The 16655-nt window shown below is 37.8% G+C and overlaps 1 protein-coding gene across 1 annotated transcript in view; it reads right to left on the reverse strand.

The window, feature by feature from the left end:
• The window catches only part of MYH15 (myosin heavy chain 15), a 151082-nt gene that overhangs the window by 68322 nt on the left and 66105 nt on the right, over positions 1-16655 (reverse strand). The window contains exons 22-26 of the mRNA XM_042902997.1: positions 12888-13024; positions 9179-9434; positions 5805-6047; positions 4582-4758; positions 2734-2879 (exon numbers count right to left, since the gene is read on the reverse strand). Of these exons, the coding sequence (XP_042758931.1) occupies positions 2734-2879; positions 4582-4758; positions 5805-6047; positions 9179-9434; positions 12888-13024 (959 nt within the window). The remainder of the gene's footprint in view (positions 1-2733; positions 2880-4581; positions 4759-5804; positions 6048-9178; positions 9435-12887; positions 13025-16655) is intronic.

Below are 16655 nucleotides of genomic sequence, written 5' to 3' on the forward strand. Positions count from 1 at the left end.
AGATTATTTCTCTATATTTACGCCTAATATTAGCATACTTCTAAATTATTCCTAATCTGACAGAAATTGGAAAATTAGAATGCCTTAGTCTTTAATGTCCTTGCTTAACAGTGAGGCGGCATCTTGTCATTTAAAAATGGCCAATAAACCAAACGAACTACCTGGTGGCATCCTTTGATCATTTGTCTACTAGATTGTTCATATAATTAATGAATTATAAATTTTCTTTTAGTATTCTTATTTTCTGGTATCTCCTGAAAATATTTCTCACACCTTGTATAACTTGTTCCAATTTTACTTATGTTGGCTTTTGCCACATAAATGTTTAGAAATGTCGTATCGTTAAGTATCAAGATATTCTTTTTCTGTCTTTGGCTTTTGTCACTTATTCAAGAAAATTTAACCTGCCAGTTTTCTTTTTTTTTTTTTATTTTTTTTTAACGTTTATTTACTATTGAAAGACAGAGAGAGTCAGAGAGTGAGCAGGGGAGGGGCAGAGGGAGAGGGAGACACAGAATCTGAAGCAGGCTCCAGGCTCTGAACTGTCAGCACAGAGCCCGACGCGGGGCTCGAACTCACAAACCGTGAGATCATGACCTGAGCTGAAGTCGGACACTTAACCGACTGAGCCACCCAGGTGCCCCTAACCTGCCAATTTTCTAAGATTTATTACCTAAATTTTCTTGCAAAGATTTGTATTGTTTTTATCGTGGTAAGAACATTTAACATGAGATGTACCCTCTTAATAAATATGTAAGTGCACAATACAGTAATGTTAACTATAGGGACAATGTTGTATAGCAGATTTTTAGAACTCAGTCATCTTTCATAACTGAAACTTTATACCCATTGAATAACAACTCCCTATTTTCCACTCCCTCCAGCCCTAAGCAACTACCATTCTACTCTGTTTCTGTAAGTTTGACTATTTTAGATGCCTCACATAAATGGATTCATGAAGTACTTGTTCTTCTATGACCGCTTTATTTCACTCAGTATCGTATCCCCAAGATTCATCTATGGTGTCACATATGGCAGGATTACCTTGTTTTTAAAGGCTGAATTAGAGGGGTGCCTGGGTGGCTCTATCAGGTGAGCTTCCAGGTCTTTATTTTGTCTCAGGCCATGATATCAGAGTTCTGAGATTGAGCCCACACTGGGCTCCATGCTGACAGTGCTGAGTCTGCTTGGGATTCTCTCTCCCCCTCTCTCTCTGCCCCTCCTTCATGTACTCTCTCTCTCTCTCTCAAAAATAATATAAATAAAATAAAATAAAATAAAATAAAATAAAATAAAAGGCTGAATAAAATTTCATTGTGTGTAAACACCATATTTTCTTTATCCATTTATCCATCAATGGACGTTTGGGTTGTTTCCATATCTTAGCTACTGTGAATAAAGCTGAATCTTCTAACCGTTTTATAGCCTTGTCTTTACCTTTAATTCTTTAGTGCAACTGGATTTTGTGTGTATGAATAGTGTGTTAACTTTCATCTCAGAAAATGAATAGCTAATAATCTCAGCACCGTTTATTAAGTACTCTAGTCATCACTAATTTGAAATGCCACCTTTATCACATATTATGTTTCTATATATACATAGGTCCATTTAGAGAAAAAGTTTGACAGTTAATGTTATATCTTTCCAAAAACATGGATTTCTAAAATGCCAGAGCTCTTTGACCTGTGGCCTACAAGGACATGGAACATCATTTTCACTTTGCTGAGCTAAAACATGATCTTAAAATGGAATGCTAAGAGACTTCTATCATCATTTCAATGTTCCATACATTTATAGGATTACTTCTTTTCCAAACACCTATCAAGTTCAGTAACTCATCAGAATATGAACAAAACCTGAACATGAGCATGTATCATGGCAACTCATGTAGACAAACAGAAAAACCAGAAGCTCAGTGATGCTCACTTGACTGTGTTCTTTCCTGTGGCTCCAGTGATGGACCTGCTCCCGGCTTTACCCTGGCCTTACCTCACTCTTGGGCTTCACTGTTTCTCCCTCCTATTTTATCTTTTTGCAATAACTTGAAAATCCCTAATGGTGAGAAGAAAGTCTAGCTAAGCAGGGGATGACAAGAGACAAGATGAGAAAGTCCATTTCACTAAGCAGTAAAATTAACTGAGAAGCCACCTTGCCTTGAGTTCATGTGAGCTGAAAGTTTTGCTAATTTTGATTGTTATGTTTTGCTTTCGATTTTAAGGTTTAATATTTAGATCATAAATTACTTGATAGAAAAGCTATATACATATTAATGAAGTTATATCTGGCAAACTTTTTTCAAAGAGATCAAAGGCTATATTGAACTCCATACTAAAGGGTTTAGGGTTTTTTTGTTTAGTTTAGTCTTTTTTTTTTGTTCTACTTTTTATGCCATTGGTCTCATCATGAGTAAAAGAAGGGAGCCATTTTTATTTTTGGACTTGTAGTCTCAAATTTCAATAATTCACAAGTCATAGGCTTTACACCTTTCTTTCCAATCTGCTAGTCAGATGCTTCCTCAGTCATATTCTTCTAGATTATGCATTTACTCTCTTTTTGCAACCATATAATAAAGTCCAGCAAAAAAAAAAAAAAATTCATTTCCTAGGCTTGTTATCTTCCCAGTCAGGTGTTGAGACATCTGGCCCTGGAGTCATGAGGATAAGTGCCATGAGAAAGCTATTCCTTCCAATATAAGGTCTCCCCGAATCTCGCATCCACAGCGAGGTGACTTACTTCCTCAGCTTTTCTGTCAGCTGCAGCTGGCCGCTCTCCAGGTGCTCCACACTCATGAGGTTCAGCTTCAGATCGCCCTCCAGTTTGCTCTTTTCCCTTTCACAGTTCATTCTCGCTTTCCTCTCCTGCTCAAGGGCACCCTCAAGCTGACAAAAGGAGTAATTATTTAGCCAAATAAATACGTAAAGTTTATACTTCACTAGATGTGTTCACTAACACTTACCTTCTGGAAAAAAAGAAAAATACATGCACAGATTATGTAAATGACGCCCAGTTATGTAGATATTTAAAAATATATATTGCATGCATCACTAGGACAACAAAAAATCTAGAAATTACAGTGATGAAAGAAAACTTTAGAGATTAAAGAATATGAGGCTCAGTCTTAAGGAAGGAACCAATAATAAATAACCAGTGAGGCCTTGTTTGATTGTTTCCCACTGATGGGAAGCCCACTTCCTCACACAGCAGCTCATTTCATGGGTGGGTAAGTCCATTTACTCAGGAGCGCTTCTTCATAAGAAGCCAAAAATGTTCTCAGTAAATTCTTCTCATGAGTCTAAACTCTGCTCCCTGGAGCAGCACCAAGCAAATATGTCTCCACACGATCATCTATGAATGTTAGGCAGCTCTCCTGAGTCTCCCAACTCAGTATCACAGACCCTTTCGAACACATCTCACAGGACATGATTCCTATACCTTCTTTACCACCTCGGTACCCTCTTCTAGTCCATAACATTATGTCATATTCTCGTTTCCCACCAAGGTGGTCAGAACATTCCAGTTTTGTCTGGATTAGTGTTGTCAACAATACCAAGGTTGGTTTAGCAGGAGGCTAGATAACAGTTACACTATGTCTATTTGATCATTGATGTGATTACTTTTCAGCAGTAGAAGCTATTTCCTGTAACCAGCAAAATATACAAAATTCAAATGGGAGGAGGTGGGAGAATTTCTGGAAGGAGTATGTAAAAACCTGAAAGTAGATAAACTCCAGGAGAAAACAAGTAATTGTGTGCATGTGTATGAGCGAGAGAGCGCACGCACACACAATAAATCCTTATACTGAGGCTTTGTGAGACACACCAGCAGTGGAAATGGGAAGAGAATTGAAACAACGACCAGGTAATAGAGGAAATTGATAGAAAGGCATGAGGAAAAAGAAGCAAATAATGCAAATAAAACCAGACCATCCTTGTCAGCAATTTTATAAAGGCTAAGCTTTTGGGCAAATAAGAGAGTGAATGCATATGCTATGTCAGTGGGGCAGGGGGCAGGGGGTAGGAGGAATGGTGAGGCAACCATTAAGAGTGGTTTGAAACATCTTCATCTCACAGGGTGTTTGGAGGCAGAACACGGACACTGTCTTTAGAATCTCACAAGTATTTTACCAAAGTGTAGGTAGAACACAGCTTGTGATTTACATATCTTTCAATTATAAATAAACCTCAGCACACCACTGGAGACACAACAGGGCCTTGAAACTAATCTTTCAACCTCATGTCAAACAGAGAACGAGCATATCGTTGGGCAAAACACCAGTTTCCGTGGGAGCTATGAGGAAAACTCAGTCACTTACAGGGATAATCTTTTATAATTCATCTCAGTGCTCTCCCACTGCCCAGGGTTGTATGAAGGTTGCATTTAAAAACTGACAGATTTCATGCTGGGGCTTCTCTTCTCCTGTAGTGGTTCGGTGTACATTAAGAAAAACTAAACCTCTGTTTCCAAATATTAAGGAAACAAGCCATGCCACAAAGTTTTTCCAAAACTGTCAAGTAGATTGAGTAAAAATCAGAGGTTTGTATGCATGTGGGGAGCAAACTAGCTAGATAGTACACTACCTACCTCATCTACTTGTTGTTCTACCTTCACCTTGGCTTTGCTCAGGCTGCTGAGTTTTTCCTCCTCTGTGCGTAGGTCATCCAGGGTCTGCTGATGGGTCTCCTGCATGACCTTGGCCGCTCTGTTAAGTTTGCCGATATCCTCACTTAGAGACTCGACTTCCTCAGTCAGGTTCTTGACCTATGGGAAGACAACAATGATAGCAGCATTAGAGTTTCCACTGGGAAGGTGGACATAATGCTAACGGCCATCTTCTCTCTTTTCTAGTATAGTCTCAGGAGGTATCCAATGTCATAAAGAACCAAATTCCCAATATACTGTTAAAAACTCTAAATTCACTTTTTCTTACACACACACACACACACACACACACACACACACACACAGTTAGGGAATGAGGTATTCAGGTTAATCAGATATTATCAGGATAGCTCATTTGATGCCATTTTTAGAGTGTCATATTATTATATAACAAGAACACCACTAAAGGTAGTTTTGTGAGTATTCATGGGGCACGTAGGAATCTTGTGGTGTCTCACATCCCGACAGTGGCAATGAAAGAAGCATTCCAGCTGTTGAAATACATAAAAATGGAAGCTGGCTGTATCAGGCCCACGTGCTTTTTATGAAAGGGAACCAATGGCAAAGAGTTGCTATTTAATCATCTGCCAAAATTACAGTGTCATTTTAGAGACCAGTTGTTTATCAGAGGTTTGGTACAGAGTCCTCAGCTAGTTTCAATCCATACACAGATGCACAAGTTAAAACCCTCAACTGAAGCGGACAGCACGTCAAAGTCTTTAACTGGAATTAAAGTGGCATCTTCAAGGTCAAAGTTTAAATTAATGGCAGAGCTAGGGGTTCAGACATACCCCCGAGTCACCTTTCAGTAAACGGTATCATGTTAGCTCTCTTCCCCAAAAAGGATACTTAGAGGCCCAATGAAACCCTCTGCTCTTTCTATTAGATTTCAGATGTAATAAGATTGAAACAAGTGAAAATGTATCATTTGGAAAATTAAGTGGGGCTCCATAAGTGTGAATTGGAAGTTTGAATGGGGACAGTACAGTTCATCAGATACTTCATTTTATGCCAGTCTGACTCCCACTGCTGCAAAGTTGGAGGCTATCGTGTTAATTAATTTGAGCCGAGCAAGTCTGGTGCCGGAACCCGACAGGGAGTAGGATTGGGGCATCCAGGCCTCCCTAACATTATAGAAAAAGTACCTTGTGCTCTGTAGCACACTTCTCCTTCTGTGACTTCGCCAATAGTGTTTCCAGGTCATCGATTTCTTTCTTCAACTCGGAACATTCATCTTCGAGCTTCCGCCCCCTGGCAGTCAGCTCGGAATTTATCTCCTCTTCTTCCTCCACCCGCACAGACAGCACCTTGACTCTGGCCTCCAGCTGGATCTTGGATTTAATCAGCGACTCGCACTGCTCTTCAACATTTGCCAGGGTCTCTTGCTCCTGCCATGATGAGGAGAAAATTGTTGCCAACAGCTGGAAATAATTTATCAGCTAGGCGAAAATGCTGCTTAACGCATAGCAAAGAGATAATTGCCTGCCCTGTGACCAGCACTTTCACCCGCCTTTCCTCAGCAGGTGAAATAATATTCCCAGTTCCCTGATCCTATTGTTGAGAAGTGGAGGAGTTGCTGGTGCTTGGAGGTGCTTTTGATCTTTTGGGCCATTCGGTAGATTAGATTACCTCTTCTAAAGCACTTAATAGAATCCTGGTGGCCTAAAGGAGATAACATGCCTCCAAAAATCAGTGGTGTACTGCTTAAATCACAGCTTCTGGAAGCATCCACATGGGCATAGAGTTTGATACCTGCTCAGAATACAGTCTTTTAAGAAAGCAGTGTTCCCTCAGACACTAGAAGATTTATGTTATTATAAGTGCCCTGATGCACTTGTTTAATACATATAGGTATCCTCTAACAAGTAGTTGTGTATTTTTTATTTATAGGCTGAATTTAGAATTCATAAATTTTATTTCCAAGTCACTAACTAGATTTCACAATTGCTTCCAGTGAAAATCTTTTCCTCAATGTTCTACCAGAGTAAATTCTAAAAGTCATACATAGCAAGTGTAAAATAGCCTTTCCTTTTGTTCTTTCAAATGTGTTGTCTCTAATTCTCATGGAGTGACCCATTCTTCCTGTGTTATGGGTCAAGCAAAAAAAAAATGAAGGGGTCAATTGTCTTTTTGCTACAAAACTTGTTTTATAACTTTTAACCTCTCTAATTTGTCTCTGAGGCAAAATAAAACCTTTTCTTTGGGAGCAAGTTCTTAATTACCATGGTGTCATTGCAATATAACTTCACATACATCTCTGTCTTCCATCTCTAGACCTCATTCATCCTTTACAATACACCACTTTGGACAACTTATTAACCATCCATTTGCCTTGCATAAGTTGTTTCATTAACTCAGATCAAGAAAAAAAGACAAAATTCTAGACCATTGGTTTCTGGCTAACTTTTGGTGAGAGAATGGCCATCTGCCCAACAAATGGTGCCCAAAGAGGCACAGATGGTGAAGGCATAGAATAGTAAATCTCCACCATCACTGAGGAGCAAAGAGAAGGGACAAATTAAAAACAAAACAAAAATGTTAAAGCAGGAAGAGTCCATGCAGATCAGAGAAGCTTCCAATGTTTGGGAAATAATGGGAACATTTGATTTTAGTTCATACCAGGTCGACAAGCAGAAAGCTATTCACTCTATTCCATTCAGTATGTGTACTGGATCTGTCATCATCACTGAATGAAGAAGACAGTCCAATCGACCATCATTGATCCCTTCATTAAACATGACGGCAGGATTTGGGGGCCGACTGAGCAATGGTATGTCAGGCTAACAGTAGGAACATCCTCTCCCTGATGGCAGTTCTTCTCTCACATATTCAGGATGTTGATTGGAATGGGTTTACTCACTTCTGCTGGTATTTTGAGTAAGTAAATGATTTTATAAGAATCTTTCTTTCTTTGATCCCTACTGTGTTCAGCTGTGTCCCTTAAAAGTGAATAATAAAATATTTCATAGCTCTGTCAACTCTTAAAATCTCAGTTACAATTTGAACTCATCTTAGCCTTCCTGGGTTTTCCCAGGAACTGGCTTGAATGTGTTTCCCATGTTCCCCACACTGATCCTTTATCATGTACCTGAGGCTTTTACCTACCACCCCCTGCATGAGTGGGGTCCATTTCTATCTTCCATACCAGCCTAGGTAGCACTGGCCATGCTCTCTGTTCATAGGAAGAATGATGAAGACTGGAAGGCCAGATCTCATCCAAAGCTGCCTCTCCCCTGAGCCACACAAAACATGATCTTACAAACTGTAATTTTCACAGTATGAATTTAAAGTAGGTTTGGAGTGGGGCCCAGGAATTTGTATTTCAAACAAGCATCCCAGGTGAGGCTGAAATGCACTAAGGTTCTGGAACTACTGCTATGTTAAAAATGTATCAAAAATATAGGTCTGGGTGAAATTCTTATGTAAAATATGGCCTATTGGAACACTGATGAGTAGCATAGCCCTAAAATAAAAGAATAACTTGGGTCTGTCTAAAATTACTAAATTTTCCCTACTTTCCACTTAAGTTAAAAAAGCAGGAAAAAAAGTTTTGTAATTGTATTGTACGAATTGTATTATAAATTGTATATAATTGTAGTGGAACCTGGTATCTTTTAACTTAGCACTGTGCTAAGTGGGGTGGAAAATATAATAAAGGTGGATAAAATCTCATCCCTGCCTTTGGGATGTTTGAGGATAACAGCAGTCCCAGTGGCCAGAGAAGAGGAATGTGAAAGGCAGCGAGTAAGGGCACACTGGCATCAGATTGGAGATGTAGGCTCAAAGGAGTCTGGAGTCTACAACACACATCTTGCAGGATCTGAAGCTTATTCATCAGAAAAGCAACATATTGTTTGTTTAAGACAGAGCTACGGTTCTCAATCCTAACTGGATATCAGAATCACCCATATAGATTATTTGGACTCATGCAGGGCCTGCTTAATCAAAATATCTGAGAGTGGGGTCTAGGCATCTTTCTTTTTATTTTTTTAATGCTCCACCAATAAGTTTGATGCAAAGCCAATGTCAAGAGCTGATGTTTTTAAGAATTGGACTGATGAGTAAAGTTGATTTAGACTGGGGAAGGGGAAGTAGAGAGACCAAAATCAGGAAAACCGATTAGAAACATACTGCAATAATCCTGAAGATCTCAGTAAAGCTTTTCTTGGGATCTACTAAATCCTGTCTTTTGATTTGCTAATGGAGCAAATTTGATTTGTATGGAGCTACATACAAAACTTAAATTAAGACCCAGAGCTTCCTGGCTCCCGTGATAGATTATGGTGCTTTAATATAGTTAAAACCCATCTAATAGTTTGTCCCCTTTTCAAAGACATCCTGCCAATGAAATCATTTCACTATGAAACAGGGTGTCTCTTTAAGTATTTCCATTGTGTTTGGTGAAATGCTATAGTATTTGAAAAGCACATGCTTCATTTTTCTCAAGTGAACACTGCCTGCAAAACAAGAGACTCTAATTAAAAACTTGATTTGAAGAACAAATGGTGGGGCCACTCACAGCTTGCAGCTGAAGAAGCAGATCATTCTTTTCCCTGATGAAGCAGACTTGTTCTGCTTTCAATTCTTCCCTCTCAGATTCTGATTTCTCCAAGGCTTTTTGCAGTTGCACATGCTCTTCCTTCAGAGCAGCTATCTCCTTTCCCATTCCAGCAGATTTAACAAGAGGCTTGATCTTGAAGAAGAGCCTCATCCAGGGCCAGTTCTTCACAGCCATGAACACTCTTATGTTCCACTGGATCAAAAGAAGTGCATCCCTAAATCAAAAGAGAAAGAATAAAAGCAAGTCAACCCAGGCTATATGAGAGTTATTTTCCCAATTAAGATCCTTAAGAAGCATATCTTTTTAGGAGTCATTAAAAATTCTCATTAGTCTTCAAAGCACTTCTACATCTGGGCTCTCATTTGATTCTGGCAAAAGCCTTATGAGGACTTCTGGGGCTAGCAATGTTGTGGGCTAGGTGTCCCCCAAATACTCCCATTACATCCTTTCAATGAGCACTGAGCCTAAAGGAGGAAAGAAAGAAAGAGGGATCAAAAAAACCTTAACAAAAAGTGAATATGTGTATACCTTGGCCATCTTCATGGAATGAGGGATCCAGTTTTGATATTGTAGGGATTTATATTTTTATACCCATATGGATAAAGAGACAGGCTGAGACTTTCAACAAATGTCACCCTTAATGAAAAGAAAAATTTAAAAATTCACCACTGGCACAAAGTGATGTCAAAGAGAAATACATCTGATTTGCTATGGGCTCAGGATGAAGAAAAAATTCTACTCTGGGAATTTTTTTTAAGTTTATTTTCATTTATTTTGAAAGAGAGAGAGAGAGCAGGGGAAGGGTAAGAGAGAGAGGGAGACAATACCAAGCAGTCTCCATGCTGTCAGCGTGGAGCCCAATGGAGGGCTTGAACTTATGGAACAGTGAGATCATGACATGAGTCAAAACCAAGAGTTGAACACTTAACCAACAAACCACCCAGGCACTCTGAAATGTACTTTTTTTTTTTAAAGAAACTCATCTAAACTGACTCAAGAAGATAGAAAATCTCAATGACCTATGTTGTTAAATAAATGGAATCAAAATTATAAAAATATATCAAAAAAAAATCCCATAACCAGATCTACATGGCTTTATAGGCAATTTTACCAACCATTCAGGGAATAGACAATCAAAATAAATTGTTTCATGTTTTACAAAGAGGAAACATTCTCTACTTGTTTTACATGGTTAAGGTAAACAGAAGTCAGATCCAAAGTCAGATAACACAGAAGGAGAAAATAAAATTACAGACCAAACTTATTCATGAACATTGTTGCAAAAATCTTTATGATTATACTGCAACCAAACCCATCAATATATGAAAAAGGTATTTCAAAAATAAAGTCCTTTTAACATTTAAAAAATCTATTAATATAATTTAATACACTTATAGGTTAATGGACAAAAAAAACATGGGATTATTTCATTAGATACAGAAAAAATTTAACCATTTTACTGTTGAAATCACTTAATAGGATGGAATGAATGTCCTCCACACAATATATCATACCTACAAAAAGAAAAAATCTACAGTAAACATCATCTTAAAAGGGAAATGATAGCTTTCCCCAAAGCAAGAAATATGACAAAGATTGGTAAAAGTTTTGAAGTCCAAAATACTGCAAGTTAGTAGCAATACAGAGCAATGAGACTTTCATACACTTCTGGTGAAGAGTAAATTGGAAAGCATTTTGACAATATCTCATGAAGATGGAGTTGTGTGTAAGCTAAAGTCTAATAATTCATACCCTAGAGAAAGCTATTCAAAGTGTGAACTTCACCAGCTGCTATCAACAAACTCTCACTGCATGAACCAGCATTTTGAGTAATACTGCACTCAAGAAACTCTTGCATACATGCAGGAGCAGATATTTATAAAAACGACACTACAGAGCAGTTCCTAATAGCAAAAATTATAAATGAGTTAAATTTACTTGGGCTAGAAAATGGATAAATAAATCATGATATATTTGTACAATGGAATACTATAGAGCATTTAAACTCCATAGTCTAGCACTAGATTTATAAACATTAATAAATTTCAGGGGTGCCTGGGTGACTTGCTCAGTTAGTTAAGTGTCTGAATCTTGGTTTCTACTCAGGTCAGATCTCATGGTCCTGAGATTGAGCCCTGAGTTAGGCTCTGTTGAGCATGGAGCCTGCTTGATTCTCTCTCTCTCCCTCTTTCTTGGCCCACCCCTGCTCATGCTTGTGCACACTCTCATAAATAAATAAATAAATAAAATAAGTTTCAAAAATAGTTGCGAATATAAAGAACAAATTTAAGGATAATATATGGAATATTATTTATGTGAAGACTGAAAACATGCAAAATCATAATTTTTTAAGGATATCTATATATCCCCGTAGGATTTGGATCAAGGCAGAAATCCACAAGGGGTTTCAACTGTATCTGTTAATTTATTTTTTTTAATGTTTTGAGCAACTATAGAAAAATAGGTTAAAGATATGAAAACATACCTTTATATATTTTATATATTAAACATTAATGAAACATGGAATGATAAAACAAATTCAGGATCTGGGAAACTAGGTATAGGACCTCGATCAAGGGAGAAATACACAAGGGGTTTTAATTTTGTAAATATTTTAATTGTGAGCAATTATAGATGAAATGTTAGGAATTGAAATACTTTGATGATAAGCTCCATGAGTATGCATTAGAATATTTTCTGTATTTTTTGTGTATTTGAAACATTTTATAATAATTTTTTAAAAGCCATCCAATGATTTAGAAGGAATTAATAGTAAAGACCTCATTTTATAGATGAAGGAAGTAAACTATATAGTAATTAAGAGTTTTACCCATGTTCACAAAACTACTCCTAGAAGCCATGTCTTCTAATCCCCAAACTCCCATACCGTACCAAGCACTGAGTCACAAAAGACTCTGAGGAGAGGTCTCTCTAATATCTTTGGTATCACCATGTAATGATATTTTTCTTCTTAGGAAAAACAGAAGGAATTAATACACTGAGAATTAAACAAGTTATACCAAGACCTGTGGACCTGTCTTCAGAAGGTAAACTACACCATGGAAAAAATAAATGCAATTGCAGTATCTGTTTTTCAGAATCTCTTTGTTTGGAGATTTTACAAGCTTGCTTTCCATGGTTCTATTAGACAAAACCTATACCTTAGTGTCCAAATGTGATAAATGTCCCTAGTGAGCCTGCTTGAAATGAAGTAACAGAGTTAGGATTACATATCACCAACAGCCATAGTTTCTGACCCAGGGGAGGTTGGAAAGGGGTCAAGACACCTCCCCACTCTGCAGCAAACTTCCTGAGAGTTGACTGTGGCAGGCATGCAAACTTTTCCAAGTCTGCTTCTATTACGAAATGTGAGTCACACCATCCTCAGAGATCCAGACTTCCTTGACTATAAAGAATCCCTCCAAAGGGAAGGCTGGAAACAATACAAGAAATACCTGAATTATGTTTATACTTGGTTGGATAAGGCAATAAAAGCCCTTTGTGCTCTGTTTGGTGTTCCATGATTTAAAATTTTTAAGTGATGTCCCCACATAAGCAGAGGTTGCAGTTCTTTACCTTGACCTATTATAAGACAATGAGATAAGGTCACATTGATTTAGGTACACCACTACTCTAGCAGTGGGGGTGAAGGGTAGTGATATCATACCTCTCTTCCAGAATCCTCTGGTACTTGATTCGCATCAGTTTGCCCCGTACTTTGGCTTGGAACATTGTGAAGACTTTAGAAAGTCTCTCATCTCTCATTGCTTCCAGTTGTTCCAGAAAACCAGCTTTTAAAAACACCTAAAATAAATAAGTCAGATATTACTTCCACTCACAATGGGTATTTATTAAATGTCTAATGAATGACTGTATAAACTAATATACTCATTGATTAGTTGTATTTCTTGTCAAGTTTTACTCAGTGGGTAAAATGCACATTCTAGAAAGTTTGATTTTATAAATTCAAAGTTTGCAAAAAATATTTTATTTAATCTTGTGGTTATTTTGGTTCCTTAAGAATATGGACTATTCTTGGGGTGCCTGGGTGGCTCAATCAGTTAAACATCTGACTCTCAGCTTTGGCTCAGGTCATGATCTCACAACTTCATGGGTTTAAGCCCCATCAGGCTCTGCACTGCAGAGCCTGCTTGGGATTCTCTCTCTCTCTCTCTCTCTCTCTGCCCCTCTCCAATTCACTGTTTCTCAAAAATAAATAAACAAACTTAAAGTAAAAAGAACATAGACTATTCTCCTTATCTGTTAATAATGTGTAGGTTGTCAAGGGAAACTGGTTTAAGTTTTAAGTTAGACTCAGCCAGGCAGTGTTCAGAAGTGCCAGGCAGGGGTCTGCAAACTTTTCTGTAAAAGGCCAGATAGAAAATACTTTGGACTTTATAGATCACATAGAATTTTCATAGATCTAAAGAATCTTCTTCATCTCCTCCTCCTCCTCTTGTTCCTTCCTTCCTCACCTCTTACTCTTCCCCCTTCTTTTTAAAAAACAACCATTTAAAAATGTCAAACCATTTTTAATTAATTTATTATTTTTATTTTTTTAATTTACATCCAAGTTAGTTAGCATACAATGCAGTGCAACAATGACTTCAGGATAGATTCCTTAATGCCCCTTACCCATTTAGCCCATCCCCACCCCCGAGAACCCCTTCAGCAACCTTCTGTTTGCTCTCTTTTAAGAGTCTTTTATGTTTTATCACCCTCCTTGTTTTTATATTGTTTTTGCTTCCCTTCCTTTCTGTTCATCTGTTTGTATCTTAAATTCTTCATATGAGTGAAGTCATATGACATTTGTCTTTCTCTGACTAATTTCACTTAGCATAATACCCTCCAGTTCCATCTACATAGTCGCAAATGGCAAGATTTCATTCTTTTTGATTACCAGGTAATATTCCATTGTATATATATACCACATCTTCTTTATCCATTCATCCATCGATGGACATTGGGCTCTTTCCATACTTTGGCTATTGTCAATAGCACTGCTATAAACATTGGGGTGCATGTGCCCCTTCAAAACAGCACACCTGTATCCCTTGGATAAATACCTAGTAGTGCAATTGCTGGGTCATAGGGTAGTTCTATTTTTAATTTTTGGAGGAACCTCCATACTGTTTTCCAGAGTGGCTGCACCAGTTTGCATTCCCATCAGCAGTGCAAAAGAGATCCTCTTTCTCCACATGCTTGCCAGCATCGGTCGTTGCCTGAGTTGTTAATGTTAGCCATTCTGACAGGTGTCAGGTGGTATCTCATTGTGGTTTTGGTTTGCATTTCCCTGATGATGAGTGATGTTGAGCATTTTTTCATGGGTCAGTTGGCCATCTGGATGCCTTCTTTGGAGAAGTGTCTATTCATGTCTTTTGCCTATTTCTTCATTGGATTATTTGTTTTTTTGGGTGTTGAGTTTGATAAGTTCTTTATAGATTTTGTTTGCTAACCCTTTATCTGATATGTCATTTGCAAATATGTTCTCCCATTCTGTTGGTTGCCTTTTAGTTTTGCTGATTGTTTTATTCGCTGTGCAGAAGCTTTTTATTTTGATGAGATCCCAACAGTTCATTTTTGCTTTTGTTTCCTTTGCCTCCAGAGATGTGTTGAGTAAGAAGTTGCTGTGGCCGAGATCAAAGATGTGTTTGCCTGCTTTCTCCTCGAGGATTTTGATGAATTCCTGTCTTACATTTAGGTCTTTCATCCTTTTTGAGTTTATTTTTGTGTATGGTGTAAGAAAATGATGCAGGTTCATTTTTCTGCATGTTGTTGTCCAGTTTTCCCAGCACCATTTGCTGAAGAGACTGTCTTTATTCCATTGGATATTCGTTCCTGCTTTGTCAAAGATTAGCTGGCCGTACGTTTGTGGGTCCATTTCTGGGTTATCTGTTCTGTTCCATTGATCTGAGTGTCTGTTTTTGTGTCAGTACCATACTGTCTTGATGATTACAGCTTTGTAATACAGCTTGAAGTCTGTAATTGTGATGCCTCCAGCTTTGGTTTTCTTTTTCAAGATTACTTTGGCTATTCAGGGTCTTTTCTGGTTCCATACAAATTTTAGGATTGTTTGTTCTAGCTCTGTGAAGAATGCTGGTGTTATTTTGATAGGGATTGCTCAAACCATTTTAACATATAAAAAATAGTCCATGTAGATGGACCTTACACCAAAGTTTTTGATCTCTGCTCCAGAGAATTCACTTTGTCTTCGATATTAATGAGTCCACATACACTTTTTCAAGAATTATTAGTAATGGCCAAGATGAGGTGAGTGAGGTGTCAGGCACAATTTTAAGGAAGCTCTCACTTTTAAGGTTGTATAAGTCAGTACTTACATAACCTTAATAGTGAGTGCTTCTCAAATTTTGTGCTTTAGGAGGCTCTTTTTACTCATGCTAGTCCTAGTCTAGATGAGTAGTATACAGCAAAAATAACTAAGCACACAAGGAAGCAAGAGACCAGTAGTGGAAATCAGCAGAAACAACGAACACCAGAAACAGACTCTCAAGAACTCAAAAGATGGGAGTCGACTAACATTTTATAATCATGTCCTAATGGAGTTCTTTTTCTGTGAGCTCTTTACCCTAGACCTTCCAATTCTCCTTCTAACAATTTGATCCTTCTATGGATGTCATTAGGAATAACTTGATGTTGACCATCAACTAAAACCAAATCTATTAGAAGTTTCCCATAATATGTGGGTTATTCCAAAATCATCTAACATGAGACAGAATTTAGTAAACTACATTTAAGGGACTTAATTTTGGATTAATTTTTTTAGATAGTGGGGTTGATCTTAACATTATTTTATTTTATTTTTTTAGAGAGAGAGAGAGAGAAAGTGAGTTGTGGAGGGGTAGAGAGAGAGAGAGGGAGAGGGAGATTCTTAAGCAGGCTCCACACTCAGCACAGAGCCTAGCGTGGGGCTCCATCTCACAATCCTAAGACCAAGACCTGAGCCGAAATCAAGAGTCAAACGCTTAGCTGACTGATCCACCCAGGGACTTAAACATTTTTAATTACTCATATAGTCTCCTAGAATTAATTCCCTAAAAGAGTACTTGTGAATAAACCAATTCACACACATACAAGCAGTTCATTCCAATAAGCTGATTTACCTTCTTCTAGCTCTGATGTCGATGCACATTTTCTAGCACAGCAAGGTTAATTCAATATTTATATCTTGGCCCAAACTTACTTAAATGAATAATTATAAAAATGCAAATGTACTCAAGACTGAGGTTTAAGAAACATTGAGTTTTCTCCCAAACAGCGTTGAAGTTTCCACTTTCAACCAAGCTCTATTTGTGTTATTTGCGGTCACAAGAACTGTAGAATGCCTTATCATTGCACTTTCATGGGTATTTTATTTTAAGATACACACTCTTTCCTCCCACTCTTCTCCAAATGCATTCTTCCTAGTTTTCTGTTA

Source organism: Panthera leo, chromosome C2 (genome assembly GCF_018350215.1).
Source record: "Panthera leo isolate Ple1 chromosome C2, P.leo_Ple1_pat1.1, whole genome shotgun sequence".
NCBI classification, from domain to species: domain Eukaryota; kingdom Metazoa; phylum Chordata; class Mammalia; order Carnivora; family Felidae; genus Panthera; species Panthera leo.